This window comes from Vespa velutina, chromosome 17 (genome assembly GCF_912470025.1).
Source record: "Vespa velutina chromosome 17, iVesVel2.1, whole genome shotgun sequence".
In the NCBI taxonomy this organism is placed as follows: domain Eukaryota; kingdom Metazoa; phylum Arthropoda; class Insecta; order Hymenoptera; family Vespidae; genus Vespa; species Vespa velutina.
Window position 1 is genome coordinate 3,660,861 of NC_062204.1, and position 16,278 is coordinate 3,677,138.

The 16,278-nt window shown below is 34.4% G+C and overlaps 1 protein-coding gene across 14 annotated transcripts in view; it reads left to right on the forward strand.

The window, feature by feature from the left end:
* LOC124955107 (Down syndrome cell adhesion molecule-like protein Dscam2) overlaps positions 1-16,278 on the forward strand; it is a 201,574-nt gene that overhangs the window by 160,651 nt on the left and 24,645 nt on the right. For all 14 annotated transcript variants that reach the window (XM_047509019.1, XM_047509007.1, XM_047509020.1 and 11 more), the window contains 2 exons: positions 2,209-2,534; positions 10,621-10,870. In XM_047509019.1, the coding sequence (XP_047364975.1) occupies positions 2,209-2,534; positions 10,621-10,870 (576 nt within the window). The remainder of the gene's footprint in view (positions 1-2,208; positions 2,535-10,620; positions 10,871-16,278) is intronic.

The window sequence follows — 16,278 nt, forward strand, 5'->3', positions numbered from 1 at the left end:
GGTGGGAGAGACAGAGACAGAGAGAGAGAGAGAGAGAGAGAGAGAGAGAGAGAGAGAGAGAGAGAGAGAGAACGAGGTACAGGCCGATCAATACGCCATCAGCTTAAATTACAATAATAACGCGGTCCAGACAAAGCGAAGCCATTATAAAATAGCGCCCTCGTAAAAAGCTTTACGCGTTCCGTCGCGTTTCCGACCGCGTCGCGGATAACCCTCCACGACCGGTTGAAGTTTAATCGTCGTTCGTGCGACACCGTTCCGCTCTGCTCCATTCTCCCTCCACGAAAGATTTCTCGTTGGTAACAATAAAAAAAAAAAAAAAAAAAAAAAAAAGACAAAAGAAAGAAAATATAAAAGAGAAGAGAACAATAAAAATTATTCATAAATTTATTAAATTCGTTATAGATCGTTCTTCATCGTGATTATTTTTATTCGATTCGATTCGTCCTTTCTCTGAGAAATTAATTCTCAATTTTTAATGTAATATTTAACTTCAACGATAATTTATTCGGGATTTATTTTCTTCCGAACGTTTTTTCTTTCTTTTTTTTTTCTTTTTCGAAATTAAATTCATTTCTTCTTATTATTTTTTTCTTCCTTTTCTCTTTTTTTCCCATGCGTTTTCTCCTTCACGAATAAGAAAAATGATCACAACAGTGATCGTGCAACAAGGATCGTCATCGACGATCCTCCTCCATTCGACTATCCGTGCCCCTCCAAACCTCCTTCAGTGACCTCAGCTTTACTAATGAAATTATAATTGATAAAGGAAACGAGGAACGTTTGGCTCTACCGTACATCGAGTTTACCACCCATTGTACGTAACAAACGAGCCTTGAGCACTTTAATATCGGATTATTATATTATCGTCCGGGCGCCATAGGGCGGAATAACGATTGAAATTGAACGTTCTACTCTACTTTGATATCGATCTACGAGCGTCGCAACGCTATCAACGATATTGCGAAAATAATACCATGAGAATTGGTCGTATCGTATTCTACTCATCGTTATTATTCTATGGTTCGTTGACTTTTCTACAAAACGTGCCCATTTAATGTGTTACAAAAGAGACAACGCAACAATTCTTTTTACTGTTTTATTTTTTTTCTACATACAATATAATATTTTTAGTTTGCTTCTATATATATATATATGTGTGTGTGTGTGTGTGTGTGTATAAATATATCTACCAGTAATAAATATTAAACAAAAAGAGATAATACATTTGTTTCGTTTAAAACGCTTGAAATAATATTTTACGTAGCTATTCTATCTACGTGTATTATTTTATTTATGAATGAGAAAAATATGCGGGTCGTTATAGGTCAATCACGAGAAACTATCGATCTTTTTGAAATATTTTCTATACCGATGGCATAGTAGATAGAATATATATATATATATATATATATATATATATATATATATTTATATATATATATATATATTGCGAAAGAAGTAAGATCCGCTTCCGCGTTTACCGACATTTAAAATTAAATACGTAATCCTTGCCCAACCAAACGAGTCCATCGGGATTCGTTCCTTAACGACTTCCGGGAGATCCGATATATATATATATATATATATATATATATATATATCGGATTGGAGATATGTCTTATGAGTTCTCATCCCGGATACTTGGTCGATAAAAAAAAGAAAAAAAAATATGCGGAAATGAAGTACCTACTAGCTCGAGTTTTCGACAATTGAATTTTTTATATCATGTATTAAATATAATATAATAGATTTATATTAACATTTAATGCAAATGAGATTTATTCTTTCGGAATTAAATAATAAAAATAAGAAATATTTGTTTCTTATTTATTTCATTTCTATTCGAACATTTCCCCCTTTTTTTTTTTTTTTTAATATAGTTACTAATATTACGTTACACATACATATATGTATATATATATATTTATATAGAATACCTAATTAATTGTTCAATAATCTATCTGTATATATATATATATATATATATAAACATTTTCATATTCAAACATATTCATATTAATAATATAATTAATTCTATTTTAATATTAAATTATTGCATATATGATAGACATTAAAATGTTAAACCTTCTCGAATTGAAATATATTCATACATATATGTATATAAAATGTATCTTCAATATTATATTATATTGTAATATAGATATATGAATATATATAATAGATAAAAATGTATGTTAAATTTAGAACATAGAAATCCAGTACCACCGAGATTCAACGAACGTGTCAGTCCAGCGCCAATTCGTACGGGTGAAACTATCGTATTATCCTGCATCTCTCAAGGAATACCACCACCAACGTATCTATGGTTTCGAGAGTCCGTCTCTGGCACGGCAATGATCTTCAACTCGGAGAGAATTCATGCTAGGGCTGGGGTGTTAATTCTTCAAGCCGCGAGACCCGAGGACGCTGGCCGATACGTCTGTCATGCGAATAATACCGCTGGCTCGGAGAGAGTCGAGCTTGAGGTCTCCATCATCAGTAGCATCTCGATACATCTCACTCCTCAACAGGTTAGTATTAAATCCTAATACTTCATAAATATATATTTTATATCGTCGATTAGAAAAGGAATGATCGAAAAAATATTTATTCTCCTTAAGTAATTATATTAATTATCTTGGAATGTTTTTTCTTTTCTTTTTTCTTTTCTTCTTCTTCTTTTTTTTTTTTTTTTTTTTTTTTCCTTAAATATATCCTTCGAACGATCTTACAACAATTTTGATAAAAATTTTTCGATTGATTGTTTTACATCGTAATATCGAGAAACAAAGAAAAATAATATTAATTCATTAATTCATTAATTACTCAACGAGAGGAACTTATTAGGAAGCACGAATTTATTATTAATTTTTGTCGTCTTTTTAGAGAGACGACAAGAAAATGAAATAACATTATCTTCGATGATCACTGTTCTTTCTCTCCATCTCTCTCTCTTTTCATTTCTCTCCTCTCTCTCTCCTTCTCTCTCACGTAGAAAGCTTGAAGTCGTGTTCATCGGGAAGGGAACAAGCGAGTTTGAAGCGCGATGCAAGGTGCCACGGTTCGTTGCACTTCGACTTTGTTAAACCGTCGAGACGTCCTCGCTCGGATGTTCTCTTTCGCTAAAGAGAGAGAGATAGAGAGAGAGAGAGAGAGAGAGAGAGAGAGAGAGAGAGAGAGAGAGAAAGAGAAGGGAATTCGACGTTATACGAAGGTAACGTGCAGCTCAGCCGAATAAATTCGGCTCGACTGCTCGGCTAACGTCGACTAATTCTAGCCGACGAGGATAATCGAGGATCGCAACCGGCTAAATATCGTCAAGGGATAACGACAGCCTTGAGGAAACCTCGAAGACCGATCCAAATACTTCGAGCGTGTAACGAACATCTTGAGAAACCTTGTCTTCGGAGCTTTTCTTATGCAACCTCTCCTACCCTGTCCTCTCCTCCCCTTCATCCCGCCTTGTTGGATTATCTGTCTTAAGATTACGAATGATCTATCCATCTTATTCTTTGCATTCGTTTATTTCATTTATTTCCCGAATGCATACGAGATCATAATAGAAAAAGAAAAAAAAAAAAGATAAGAAAAATACGTATCCAACGTAGTTCGATATTAATGTTTATTATTGTATTATTTTATTATTTTATTATTTTATTATTTTATTATTCGCAAAAGCATCGAAAGAGAAAAAAGAAAATAGAATACTACTACTACTACTACTATTACTACTACTATTACTACTACTACTACTACTACTACTACTACTACTCTTGTTTTTTTCCTTCCGATCGATTATTTTCATTAAGCTGTAAATGCACTTAAGATCATAAAATATATTAAATATTTCATGGTGTTTCATTATTTTCATAATATCTTAATGATATTATGAAAATAATGAAAAGAAATTCATAGAAGAAAAAAGGGAAAAAACGACAAAGAAAAAGAGAAAGATTTTATTCTCTTATTTAACCAAATACGAAACAAATAAATATAAATATAAATTTTTAACGTTTATTTTGTTCCAATATATTTTATATCATCTAAATTTAGTTTTTGTTAACTAGAGCTACGTGGAACGATTCTAAACGAAATTTTCAACGATCAACGAGAACGCACGTTTTCATAATGCTGACGCCACTGCGTTACCAGGCATACCTTAATTAAGTTACTCATCCCGTAACGGGTTAACCGTGCACGTAGCTATGCAGCAAAATGGCTTTGTAAATCGATCTCTCGTTGTAGAACGATGAGGTCCAACGTAAAGAGAGAGAGAGAGAGAGAGAGAGAGAGAGAGAGAGAGAGAGAGAGAGAGAGAGAGACCATGTTCAATGTTATAACAAATCTTCTGAAAATGATAGAAACGAGTTATTGGTAAACGTACATTGTCATGTCGTTGTTATTATTGTTATGTTATAATTATTATTAACGTCCTATAGGCATATTTAATAATACATCGTTAAATATATCGAACGTTCGAAACTATCTTTATTCTCGCACGAAATTTAGATATATCGAAACGATCGAATTAGATTGCTCGTAATCGGATATTCTTTGTAATTTTATATCACAATTTATTAGAATATTTTTCAAAAATACATCCAATCGAAAGGAGAAGGAAAAATAATGATTTGAGTAGAGTGAAATGGGCACGATTAATAACGAATCCTCGGATCCAAATGAATTTCGATCGGATTTAAATTGAAACGTTACCAAGTTCGAATTCTTTCCGAACGAAATAATATCTCTCGAAATAATAACATATTTATTAACATCGAGGCATTAATTAATACTATTATTATTATTGTTATTGTTATTATTATTATTATCATTTTTATTATTCATATTGTTCGCAAAACGGGCAAACAATTCTTTACGATATAGCAATGAATACAATAAAAAGAAAAATAACCTATATTTTTTTCTTCGCGAAACATGATCTATTAATTAAAAACAAAATATGAAGTAACAATATTACCCAATTATTTATATAAATTTTTGTTTTCTCATTAAATTCATTCAATTTATTATAATATTTTGTATGTTCGTAAATTCATCGATCTTCAAAATGTGAGATATACCGAAGACATCGAGGGCAATACGGGATTTTTTTTATTTAGGACAATGTCGAATCTTTAAAGATCGTTCGTTCGTTCGTTCGTTTTTTCGTTCATTAATAAATGTAGAATTCAATAAGGATGTAAGACTTGTAGAACCGATGACAAGGCATTGTCCTCTTTTCTTTCCTCATCATTTTTTTTTTTATTTCCATCCTCTCTTTTTCTTTTATGTACCTTTAGGTGGATCGATGAAACAAATCTTCGTACCTACTTAAATCTCTTGGAAAGGTTGAAGGTAGGCGTGTATATCTCGAGAAGAAGCTGGCCAACAAAAGAACGAATGAACGAACGAACGAACGAACGAACGAACGAACGAACGAATGAGAAGGTTGGTCGATCGAGAGTTGACTAGAAAATGTTGGAAGAGAAGTGTCGCTGTCCAACGAACGCGAGAAAACGCTTGGTATTCTTCCATCTGGTGAGGACAGCCTCCTGGATATAAAAGAAAGAAAGAGAAAGAGAAAGAGAAAGAGAGAGAGAGAAAAAGAGTGAGAACATTTGGAATAGGTATTGGTAAATGGAGCAAGCGAAAGAGTGGAGAAAGAGGAAAGGAGGGAATGAAATAGCATTCATTCACCGGAAGCCTTTCGCATAACTTTTGCAGTCATCAGCAAGGAAACGCTTATAACGCTCGGATTCTCTCATATATTGACTGCCATCCGCCACCGCAATTTCGTTCCATTAATGCGTCAAACTCCAATTCGAACTTTATCGAAGGAATTGCACCAGTCATTCGAGAGAACGCGATAAAATTCGTCTGATACGCGACGATATAGATGTATATATATATGTATGTATATAGTAAATGATTTTATTCGATCTTTATCGTACGAGAGCAAAACAAATTCTCGAGGAAATATTGAAAATAAAAATTTCTTATTTCGTCGCTATTGAAGAAATTATAATTAACAATAGAAACTGATATTAATGTCGAGTAAAATTTTATTACTTCAACGGAGAAAAGTAAAAATGTTAAGGATATTGACTTAATGGATATATGAATGGAAGAAACGAGAAATGAGGGGAAAAAAAAGGAAGTGTTAACTATTTTTATTAATTTTTTTTTTTTTTTTTTTTTTTTTTCATTTAAACTCTTCGAATGTCTGCCAAATAGAGAGGAATTATTTAACGAATTATTGTATCTAACAATTGCTTTATTTATTCGTCAGAAATGTTACGACCATCGTAAAAGAAAAATGCTCACGTTCGCAAAGATCTCTCTGTTTGATTTCATCTCGTTATCATGTATCGGTTTTCTATATACGTAAAACATAGGTTAGAGTGTCGCTGTCTTGCACAACAAGTAAACGTCTGGGTTGATTTTGTAAACATAAGGGGGCAACCTCCTCACGGTTGTGTCTTTCGAAGGGAGCAAACAGATTCCGAAGGTATGGTGAATATTTGAAAATTCGATGCCAGGAGCTTCACCTTCGCGATATAACCGGAATACTTAAAGACGAGGAAAGTATAGTGGTGTGGTAAAAGTAGTAGTAGTAGTAGCAGTAGCGGTGATGTAAATATAAAAGGGGTTAAAGTTTCAGGGATAGAATACTCGATAAGAATATTCGCGTCTGTGGTAACATTATCCTGATGTCATGAATCTTGATCGAGCAACGATGCCAATATGGATCACATTTTTTATTCTTTTTTTTTCTTTTTTTTTTCTTTTTTTTTTCTTTTTTTTGACGATAAATGCAAAAGTTAAGTCGTCGACGAAGTTTCTCTTAAAATATTTCATCCCTTAGGATAGCTAAGAATTTGTCATTCATGCCATCATCTAGAGAAAATCCTTACCTTTAAAACGCTCCCTCTTTCGACTTTCTACGATCTCTACTTCCAAATATATTCGCTCTTAAATATCCTCTATGTAAACGTACCTTCGTCTCTTTTAAGTTTCATCAATGGCCGAATATATGAATCAACTAGTAACATACGATTTCTCGGAATTTATATAGGTCAACGTCTTTCCGTATATGGAAATGGTCACGTGATTTTCTAGGAAAAATATGTGGGTCAACGTCTTACCATATATGGAAGTGGTCACGTGATTTTCTACGAAAAATATGTCGGTCAACGTTTTACCATATATGGAAGTGATCACGTGATTTTCCGCGAGAAAAATGTAGGCCAGTGTCTCTCCATATATGGAAGTGGTCACGTGATTTTCTACGAAAAAAAATATAGGTCAGCGTATCTCCATATATGGAAGTGGTCACCTGTTTTCAGACTAAAATAAGTAGGTCAGTAGGTTAGTGTGTCAGCGCCTATATCTATAGGGGGCCTTTTTTTAAACCGATTTTTTTTTTTTTTTTTTTTTTTTTTTTTTTTTTTTTTTTTTTTTTCAATAAAATTAAAATAAAATCGCATATTAATTTTTTTATAAATTAAAATACAAAATCTACGTGCGTAAGAGTGAATTATAGTTACTTTTGCAATGTTTTTTGTTATAAACAATTCACAAAAAAATAACGTAAATTTGTATGAAAACTTAATGAAACTCGACTGGCTTGTCCCGTTTCAAAGCGAATATATTAATTTAAAACGACATAAATATTATAAACATTGTTTTTTACCATGTACTATATACCGGGTGTACTTTTTAAAAAGTATTACTCTTGCATTTTTAATAGACCAAATATTCGACTAATTCAATTCAACGAAATATTTTAACTATACTATTATCCTAGTAGAAGCAATGCGAAATACTATGTTTGTGGATATCATACATACCGGGTGTACTTTTTGAAAGATATTACACTCGAAATTTCATTACGACAAATATTCGACTAATTCAATTCAGATTGAATTGTTTTAAAGTAGATTCTTTTGTAACAAGAACGAAATAATTTGTCCATGGTTACTATATATATACCGGGTGTACTTTTTCAAGAGGACTATTTTTTTTTTTCTTTTATTCATCTCTTTCTATTAATCATTATCGAAATACGATGTTGCATCTTCTCTCGTTAAATTTTAAAGCAAGCATATAATGCTTTTCGAAAGGAGAATCCAAATACGCATATGCAATGACGTTGCATTATTGACGTAAACGTTACGTACATTACATTGCATCTCGTTACGATGATACGATGTAATATTTCATGTAACGAGAATGTCCATAGAGAAAGAGATGGAAATAGAGAGAGAAAGAGAGAGAGAGAGAGAGAGAGAGAGAGAGAGAGAGAGAAAATCACAAGGCTAAAAATCGACAAAAGATGAAGGCAAGCATTCGTTTCTCGCTTTTTCTTTTCTTTCCTTTATTTTTTTTTTTTTCTTTAATTCTTTTTTGTTTTCTTTTTTCTTATTTTCTTCTTATAAATTCCACCCTATTTAAAAAGACTATCTCAGTCATTTGATATTTTCCATCGAAGGTTCCTATCAAAGAATATTCGAACCCAGTATTACCCACAGAATTTAAAAAGAAACTTTCCTATAGAATCACAGAACAAAGGTATGGAGGAAGGTACAATCCTCTTAACAATATTTAATGGAAAGCGTTCGACTCTAGAAGGACTCGGTGGAATATTTTTTTCACCCCTTCCTCTTCATCTCTCTCTCTCTCTCTCTCTCTCTTTTTCTATATCTCGTTTCATTTCCTTCGCTATCCACTTTTTTCTTTCTTTCTTTCTTTCTTTCTTCTTATCTTTGCACGTAAGGCAAAAGCTCTCGAAGTAGCCCGATTGTAATCGTATCCGATGCAAATCGACCCATCTTTCACAAAATATTCGAATTTTAAGGGGACCAACATTCCCATCCCACTTCCAATAAGTCCATCTGTTTATCTCGCTTTCTCGTCGTTGAATATAGTTAAGTCCGTTTACTTCTCGAACTCTTGAAAATTTTCTCGTTGAAAATTTCAAAGTTGAAAATTCTTCGATCAGAGATCGATATGCAATTTTTCTTTTTTCCTCTTGTCTTTTCCCTTTTCCTCTTTTCGTTGGACAATAAATTCTTTGACAAGTTCGATAAACGTAGAGAAAAAAGAAAAAATATTTCTCGTAATTATTTAATACACTTTCCCGATTAATTTACTCGGTGATCATGGTTAAAACATTTTCAAGCACTATCTCTCTCTCCCTCTCTCTCTCTCTCTCTCTATCTCTATTTCGAAACATTTCTCGAGTTAAAGAGAGAGAGAGAGAAAGAGAGAGAGAGAGAGAAACTACTCTCATCCGCGATTACAGAGAAGTATCCTCTCGAATCGTAATACGACTAACCACGTAACCAAATGATCATACTATTCCAAGAAGACACATGTGTGTGTAAATATAGTATTCATGTGTGTGCATATATATATATATGCGAGCAGGTGCAACAAGATTCAACATATACTCTCTCCATCTCCTTTATCGGCCTTCCTAATGCTTCTCTCTATGCACTGAGGAGACAAACGGTGCTCCTTAATAATGCACAAAACCGATTTACGGATCAAAGGGCTGCCATACGGTGGAAGAGGATCCGATTAATCTGTTCAAGATCGATATATGGAAATGCCATCGGAATGATCAAAGCATGTAACCATGTTAACCGTGCATCAATTTATTTATTTATATTTCTCTCTCTCTCTCTCTCTCTCTCTCTCTGCCTATATATATTTATATCTATATATATTTGTATATATATATATATATATATACTTTCTTTTACTTTGTAATTTTTGCTTTTATTTATATTTTTATTAACTTATTTATATCAATATATTTTTTGTTGAACATGAAATGTCAAATAGAAACGAACAAATAGCATTTCATTCCGCAGGACATATCAGCCAATTATAAGCACGCTATAAAAGATATACCGTAGTACACTGAAAAAAAGAAAAAAAAAAAAAAAAAAAAAAGATTACCCTTTATTCCACGCTTTCTGGGCATTCTTGCTTTACGTGGAAATGGTCCTGGCTGTCGGATTATATCCGAACTTTTTTCCAACTAGCCCTTCCAGGCCAGTAGTCAAACGTCGAATATAGTCGAACAGTTACCATTCTGCTCTTTCTCTCTCTCTCTCTCTCCCTTTCTTTCCCTCTCTACGAGTTTCTATCTCCTTTCTCATTCTATCTTGGTAGTCGTATCCTTTTACTCTTTACATTGGCTCACTGCTATTGCCATTGTTATTGTTGTTTCGAGATATTAACGGCTTGTCTGTAAAGCGCTCAATGCGTTTCTGTTCTCTCTCTCTCTCTCTCTCTCTCTCTCTCTCTCTCTCCTCTCTTTCTCTCTCGATCGTTTTTCATTAGCCAACCTTTTTCTAGCAAACAGAGAAAAAGAGATCAATATTGTGAAACAATTTTATTAACGAAAAAGAGAGAGAGAGAGAGAGAGAGAGAGAGATAGAGAGAGAAAGGGAGAGAGAGAATGAGAGAGAAAGAGAGAGAGAGAGAGAGAAAGTGATAAAGGGATAGGAAGATAGAGAGATAGAGATGTTGTTTTATTTTCTAAACTCGTATAATCCAGCGGTAAATTATTATTCTCCCTTTCTTCACTCTTGCTATCTGTTGCAGGTCACCGTTGATCTCGGAAAGGATGCGGAATTTCAGTGTTCCGTAACCGGTCGACCGCTTCCGGTAATTTCTTGGGCAAAGGACGGACTTCCTGTGAGGGAAGGCTCATCCGGTAGAACGAAAATCACTGAGAATGGTGGCTCGACCTTACATATATCCTCAATTGTCAGGGACGACAAGGGAATGTATCAATGCTTCGCAAAGAATGATTACGAAATGGTACAGGCTACTGCGGAATTACGTTTGGGTGGTAAGTTTACAAAATGAAAAAAAAGAAAAAAAAAAGAAAAGAAAAGAAAAGAAAAAAGAAAAAAGAAAACATTTCTTTTATATTATCAATGATAACTCATTTAAACATTTCTTTTTTTTTTTTCTAACAAACATTTTCTCATCTGAAATTTATTTATCTCGCATGCCTACAATGAGAGTTAAGTTGTTTCGATCGTCGAATTATTTATTTGACGATGCATCGAAAAAAGGAGAAGAAAAAAAAAAAAAAGAAAAACAAGAAAAAGAAATTTATCGTAAATATTAACATGAAGCACAACAGAATTTGATGAAGGAGAGATAGGTAATATTTGGTGGGTTTGGTGAATCGGAGAGATGGAGGGGGAGGAAGGGAGTTAAGTAAGAAGAAAACATCGTGTTGATTTATATGCTAGAAATATCTTATTTTCTCGGTGAACCCGGAGAACGGCCGATTATCCTTTCTGAGATATCGCGAGACAGTGAAAAACGTTGGGCCGCGTGCACGGATATTATTTTTGGAGGAGCTTTAAAGTAAAGCCATTACAGACATAACGTTCATGAAAGTAGAGGAAGAGATAAAGAGAGAGAGAGAGAGAGAGAGAGAGAAAGAGAGGACTGGTAGGAAATAGGTGGAAGAGAAAGAGAAAGAGGAGGAGGAGGAGGAGGAGGAGGAGGATTGCTGAGGCCAACCTCAAGCGAGTAAGACGGATTAGCGTGCATAAGCGGGTGCTCGTAACCCAGGGCGCAACTTTGGCAAGTTTTATGAAAGTTCTTTGTAGAAATAATAAGGGTAAATCGAGGCTATCGCTTGGGTTCACTATTAACCAACAACGGGAAGACTCTATTACGAAACTTTTGTCTCACCTTTTCCCTTTCTTCTTCTCCTTCTTCTTCTTCTTCTTCTTCTTTTCCTTCTCTTGCTTCGTTGTCTTCATCGTCATCTTAAAAAAAGAGAAAGAAAAAGAAAATGAGAGGGAGAAAAAGAGATAAGCTTTGGTTAAAATCAAGAGTAAGAGAGAAAGAATCTGTTCTTTTTTTTCTTTGCCTTTTTCTTTTTCTTCTCTTCCGTTTTTTTTCTCTTTTTTTTTCTTTTTTTTTTTTTTTTTTTTTTACCTATATTACCTCGTCATATATTTTTTTTTAAATACATTATAAACGCTCCACGATATGATCAGATAAATTGTTTATCAATATCGATAGGATCAATCTATTTGTATATTCAATTACTCGATATTTATAATTACAATCAATTATTTTAATATTAATTAATAAGCAGATAATACGTATTAATAAATCTATATTTATATTTAATGGTAAAAATATATTTTCTCTCTTCTCTCTCTCTCTCTCTCTCTCTCTCTCTCTCTGTCTCTCTCTGTCTCTCTCTGTTTTGCAATAATTTTGAAGCTTCATAAAACGAGAGAAACGCTGAATCTACAGTAATGATGAATGATTGATCGATTGAATGCGTATAAAAAAAGAAAAAAAGGAAGATAAAAAGAAAGAAAACATACAATGAAAAAAAAAAAATAAAAAAGAAAAAAAAATAAAGCAAAGAAGAAAAAGAAATCAGAGATTGTAATTTATTTCTCTCTTCCTTTCTTCTGTATATAATGTTTTCTTCTTTTTCCCTCTTCTTTTCTCTCTCTCTCTCTCTCTCTCTCTCCCTTTCTTTTTAATTAAATATCCCGATCGATTCTCACAGAATTTTTCCGTCCGGAGACGTAATTTAAATCGAACCGAACCGAACTGAACCGAACTGAACCGAACCGAACTGATCGAATTCTAGCGCATAACAAATGCTTCGTTATTTCGAGGTTGTCCGCGAGATTCAGTATTAAATTTCTGTCTTTGAATTCTAGGCACCTCATTAAAGGTACGTGCTCGAATACGCCGGAGTCTCTTTTTGTTCGTCGTATTTTTCTCCCTTTCTCTCTCTCTCTCTCTCTCTCTCTCTCACTCATTCGTCGTCCGTCGGGAAAGCATCCGCCGTCCCTTTTACATTCACCCTCGCACGACTATTTTTCTTCGTTCGCTAAAGAACTTAAACGCAAACGTAAACGCACACGCATACGCATATATACAGACAATATCTGTAGGGTAAACTCCTCGTTTAATAGACGGTACCGAATTCTTTTATTGCTTTTACGAAGGCGTTCTCGATCTTATCGTTTTAGTTTGTTGAATTTTCCTTATTCCCGCGTTATAAGACGAGTGGAGCCAGACGACGACGACGACGACGACGACGACGACGACGACGACGACGACGACGACGACGTAGAAGAAGAAGAAGAAGAAGAAGAAAAAGGTTGGTAGTGGTGGCGACTGAAAGAATGAGAAAAGAAAATGGTGGAGGGTGAGGTGGGTGGAGGAGGAGGAGGAAAAGGAAGGAGAAAAGCCTTCGTGAAGGTAGAAAACAAAAAAGGACGCTTAACGAGAACGATGCATAATGGAGAAACGAGGAATCCACTGGCTTGGCCTGCTGTGAAATAAATACATTCCATTTGTCTTAGTCACCGTCTAAGGAAAGAGATATAGAGATAAAGAAAGAAAGAGAGAGAGAGAGAGAGAGAGAGAGAGAGAGAGAAAGAGATACAGAGAGGAAATCTCTATACGTATGTGTGTATTTGTTGCATGGAATAAGACGGAAAAGTTGATAAAAGCGCGAGCCAAAATAGCGCGCGCTCCCACGTATATCTAGTAAAGTAGAGAGTGTAAAAAAGAGTTGGCGCGAAAATTCTAGAAATAAGGGAAATATTCCTTTCGCCGTAGCCACTATACTTTTAACGTGATGTAATCCATTATCTTAAACGTACATAGCCTTCGTCGCTCGACCGTCTGAAACTTGAAAAACGTTAGGAATACAGGCAATCGTGTGTGTGTGTTCAAGATGGTTTTTCACATACTTATGTATTATATACATATGGTTGTGTGTGTGTGTGTGTGTGTAGCGAGAAAGAGAGAAAATGCTTGAGATATCGAGCTAACATTTCTTACGACGTTCTCACTTTTCTATTTCTCTATCTCCCTCTCTTTCTCTCTTTCCTTCTCTTTTCCATTTCCTTACTTTTCACGTGGGCCAGTTACTACAATACTTGAGAAAACTTTTCTAAAACTTTTTAAAAGGATACCTAAACGGTAGAAAAACGTTTTACGCTTATGACACTTTTCTATCGATCATCTAACAAAGTTCCTTTTTTTTCTTTCTTTCTTTCTTTCTTTCTTTCTTTCTTTCTTTCATCCTTCCTACACTCAATCCCTTTCGCCATTCGATTATTTCCTCTTTCTTCGTTTTTTTTTCTTTTTTTTTTTTCTTTCTTTTTTTTGTTTTTTTTATCGAATAACCAAAAAGGATCTCAAGCTGGTTTCTCCGCTAAGAAATTTTTATCCGTTATACTTCGAAAGTGTCCCCAAAGGCGTTCTCTCATCCCATTTGCGAGAGCACTTTTGCTTTGTACGACTTGGAATAATTGACTGGATAGTAATCCTCTTAGCTTGGACAAGAAAAAGGGGGGAAAAAAAAGAAAGAAGAAAAAGAAAAAAGAGAGAAAGTAGAAAAATAGAAGTGAAAGGATCCAGAATGTCCTCCAACGATCGTGAATCCTGGGTCGAAGAAAATGTTCGATTTAAATGCGATTCTCTTCGTTTGTTTTATCGCTTTAAATATTATTACTTGTTTTTAATTAGGTCAATGATATTTAAATTTAAATATAGCGCCTGTAGATAAGCATCACTCTATACATCTTTGATGTATGCGATTACTTAGTAATTTGTTAACCCCTTAATGTATGCAATCCGTTCGTACAAACATGTAATACGGGAACGATGTGTACACAGGAGCAAAAAAAAAAAAAAAAAAAAAAAAAAGAATGAATGAATAAATAAATGAATGAATGAAAAGTTTTATCCGAAAGAAAATCAAATACGAAACTAACTAAATCCAGTCACGTATATACGTAATAATAATTATTCATCAAACTTTCATATCACGTTCATTCCTCGTCGTTTATATCATTTTACATATTTTAAATCTCTCGAAACCAGAGACCCAATAATTTGGATATTAATCGTTGAACGAATATCGTTCGTTCGTTCGTTCGTTCATTCGTTCGTTTCTCTTTCTCTCTCTCTCTCTCTCTCTCTCTGTTTGCCATTTCTTCTCTCTTTTCTTTCAGATTGTCTCTCTTTTTTTCTCTTCTGCTTCCTTTTAACTTTTTTTCTTTCGTTTGAACGCTAAAATAAATCAAGCGACGCGTACGGACCATACCTTTGGCTTCTGGCACGCTTCCCGTTTTATTTACATCACGTGCTATGCTCTTTTTCCCACGGTGCATCGAATAGCACGGTAAATAACGCTTCGCGAAGCCCGCGAAATCATCGAATCGTAAATCGAAATACAGGCTAAACGGACCGGTGCATCGACCTTGTTATCCATCCATAGGATACATTCGTATGCGTTCTCCGTATGTACAAATATATATATATATATATTTATATATATATATATATATATTTACGAGTGTACTATATACATATAATATTAAGCCGCGTCCAAAGCAGTGATATCGCATAAAACGATTCTCTCTAACTACGAAGTAAATCGCATAAATCATACGTTCGTAGAAGGGATCCAACCCCCAAAAATGTTTGTATCAGCGATTGGCTGTATTTTTCCTTGCTTCATTAAAATCTCTTTTTGTCGAAATACCCTTATGATGAGCTTGACTTATTTTTTTTTTTTTTCGTCTTCTTCACGAGATAATAATAATAATTAATAATTTGGAAATGACGATCGATTTCGTTCATACAATCGATAAACATATGTTATATTATAATAGTAGGCTGTAACTGGTCCATAGGGGCGTGGCCGTACTAGCAATAGGACATTTTGATTTACGCCGTAAGCAAACAAGGATCCTTGTTCTCTCTCTCTCTCTCTCTCTCTCTCTTGATCTCCCTCTCTTTCTCTCTCACTCTCTCTCTCAATCTCTCGATCTCGATCCCCCTTTCTCTCTCTCTCTCTCTCTCTTGCTCTCGGGTTATTGTCGGCTCTATAATTTGGGGTTAATTCACTAGGCGGCACTCCGGTTCAGGCGTCAAACCACAGATCGATAGTTCTGGCCGCGTACAGGGGCTTGTCATGTAAATGTTGCGTGCATAATACTCCGCCTTGCGGCGATCCAGAACCCATTTCCATACCTATCGTCCTTCCTACCTTTGGCACCTGCCTCAGGTAAACCTCCTCTCTCTAACATTTATGCGACCTGTTTTCATCGTTATTCTAATCTAAACGAAGTCCCAGTATCATAGATAGATGTCATCTTTAAAATTCTTAACATCGTCGTTTCGTTTCATTTTATTTTTATTAAAAGAAGATTTACGAGACCGATCGTTTTATTTTTTTGCTTT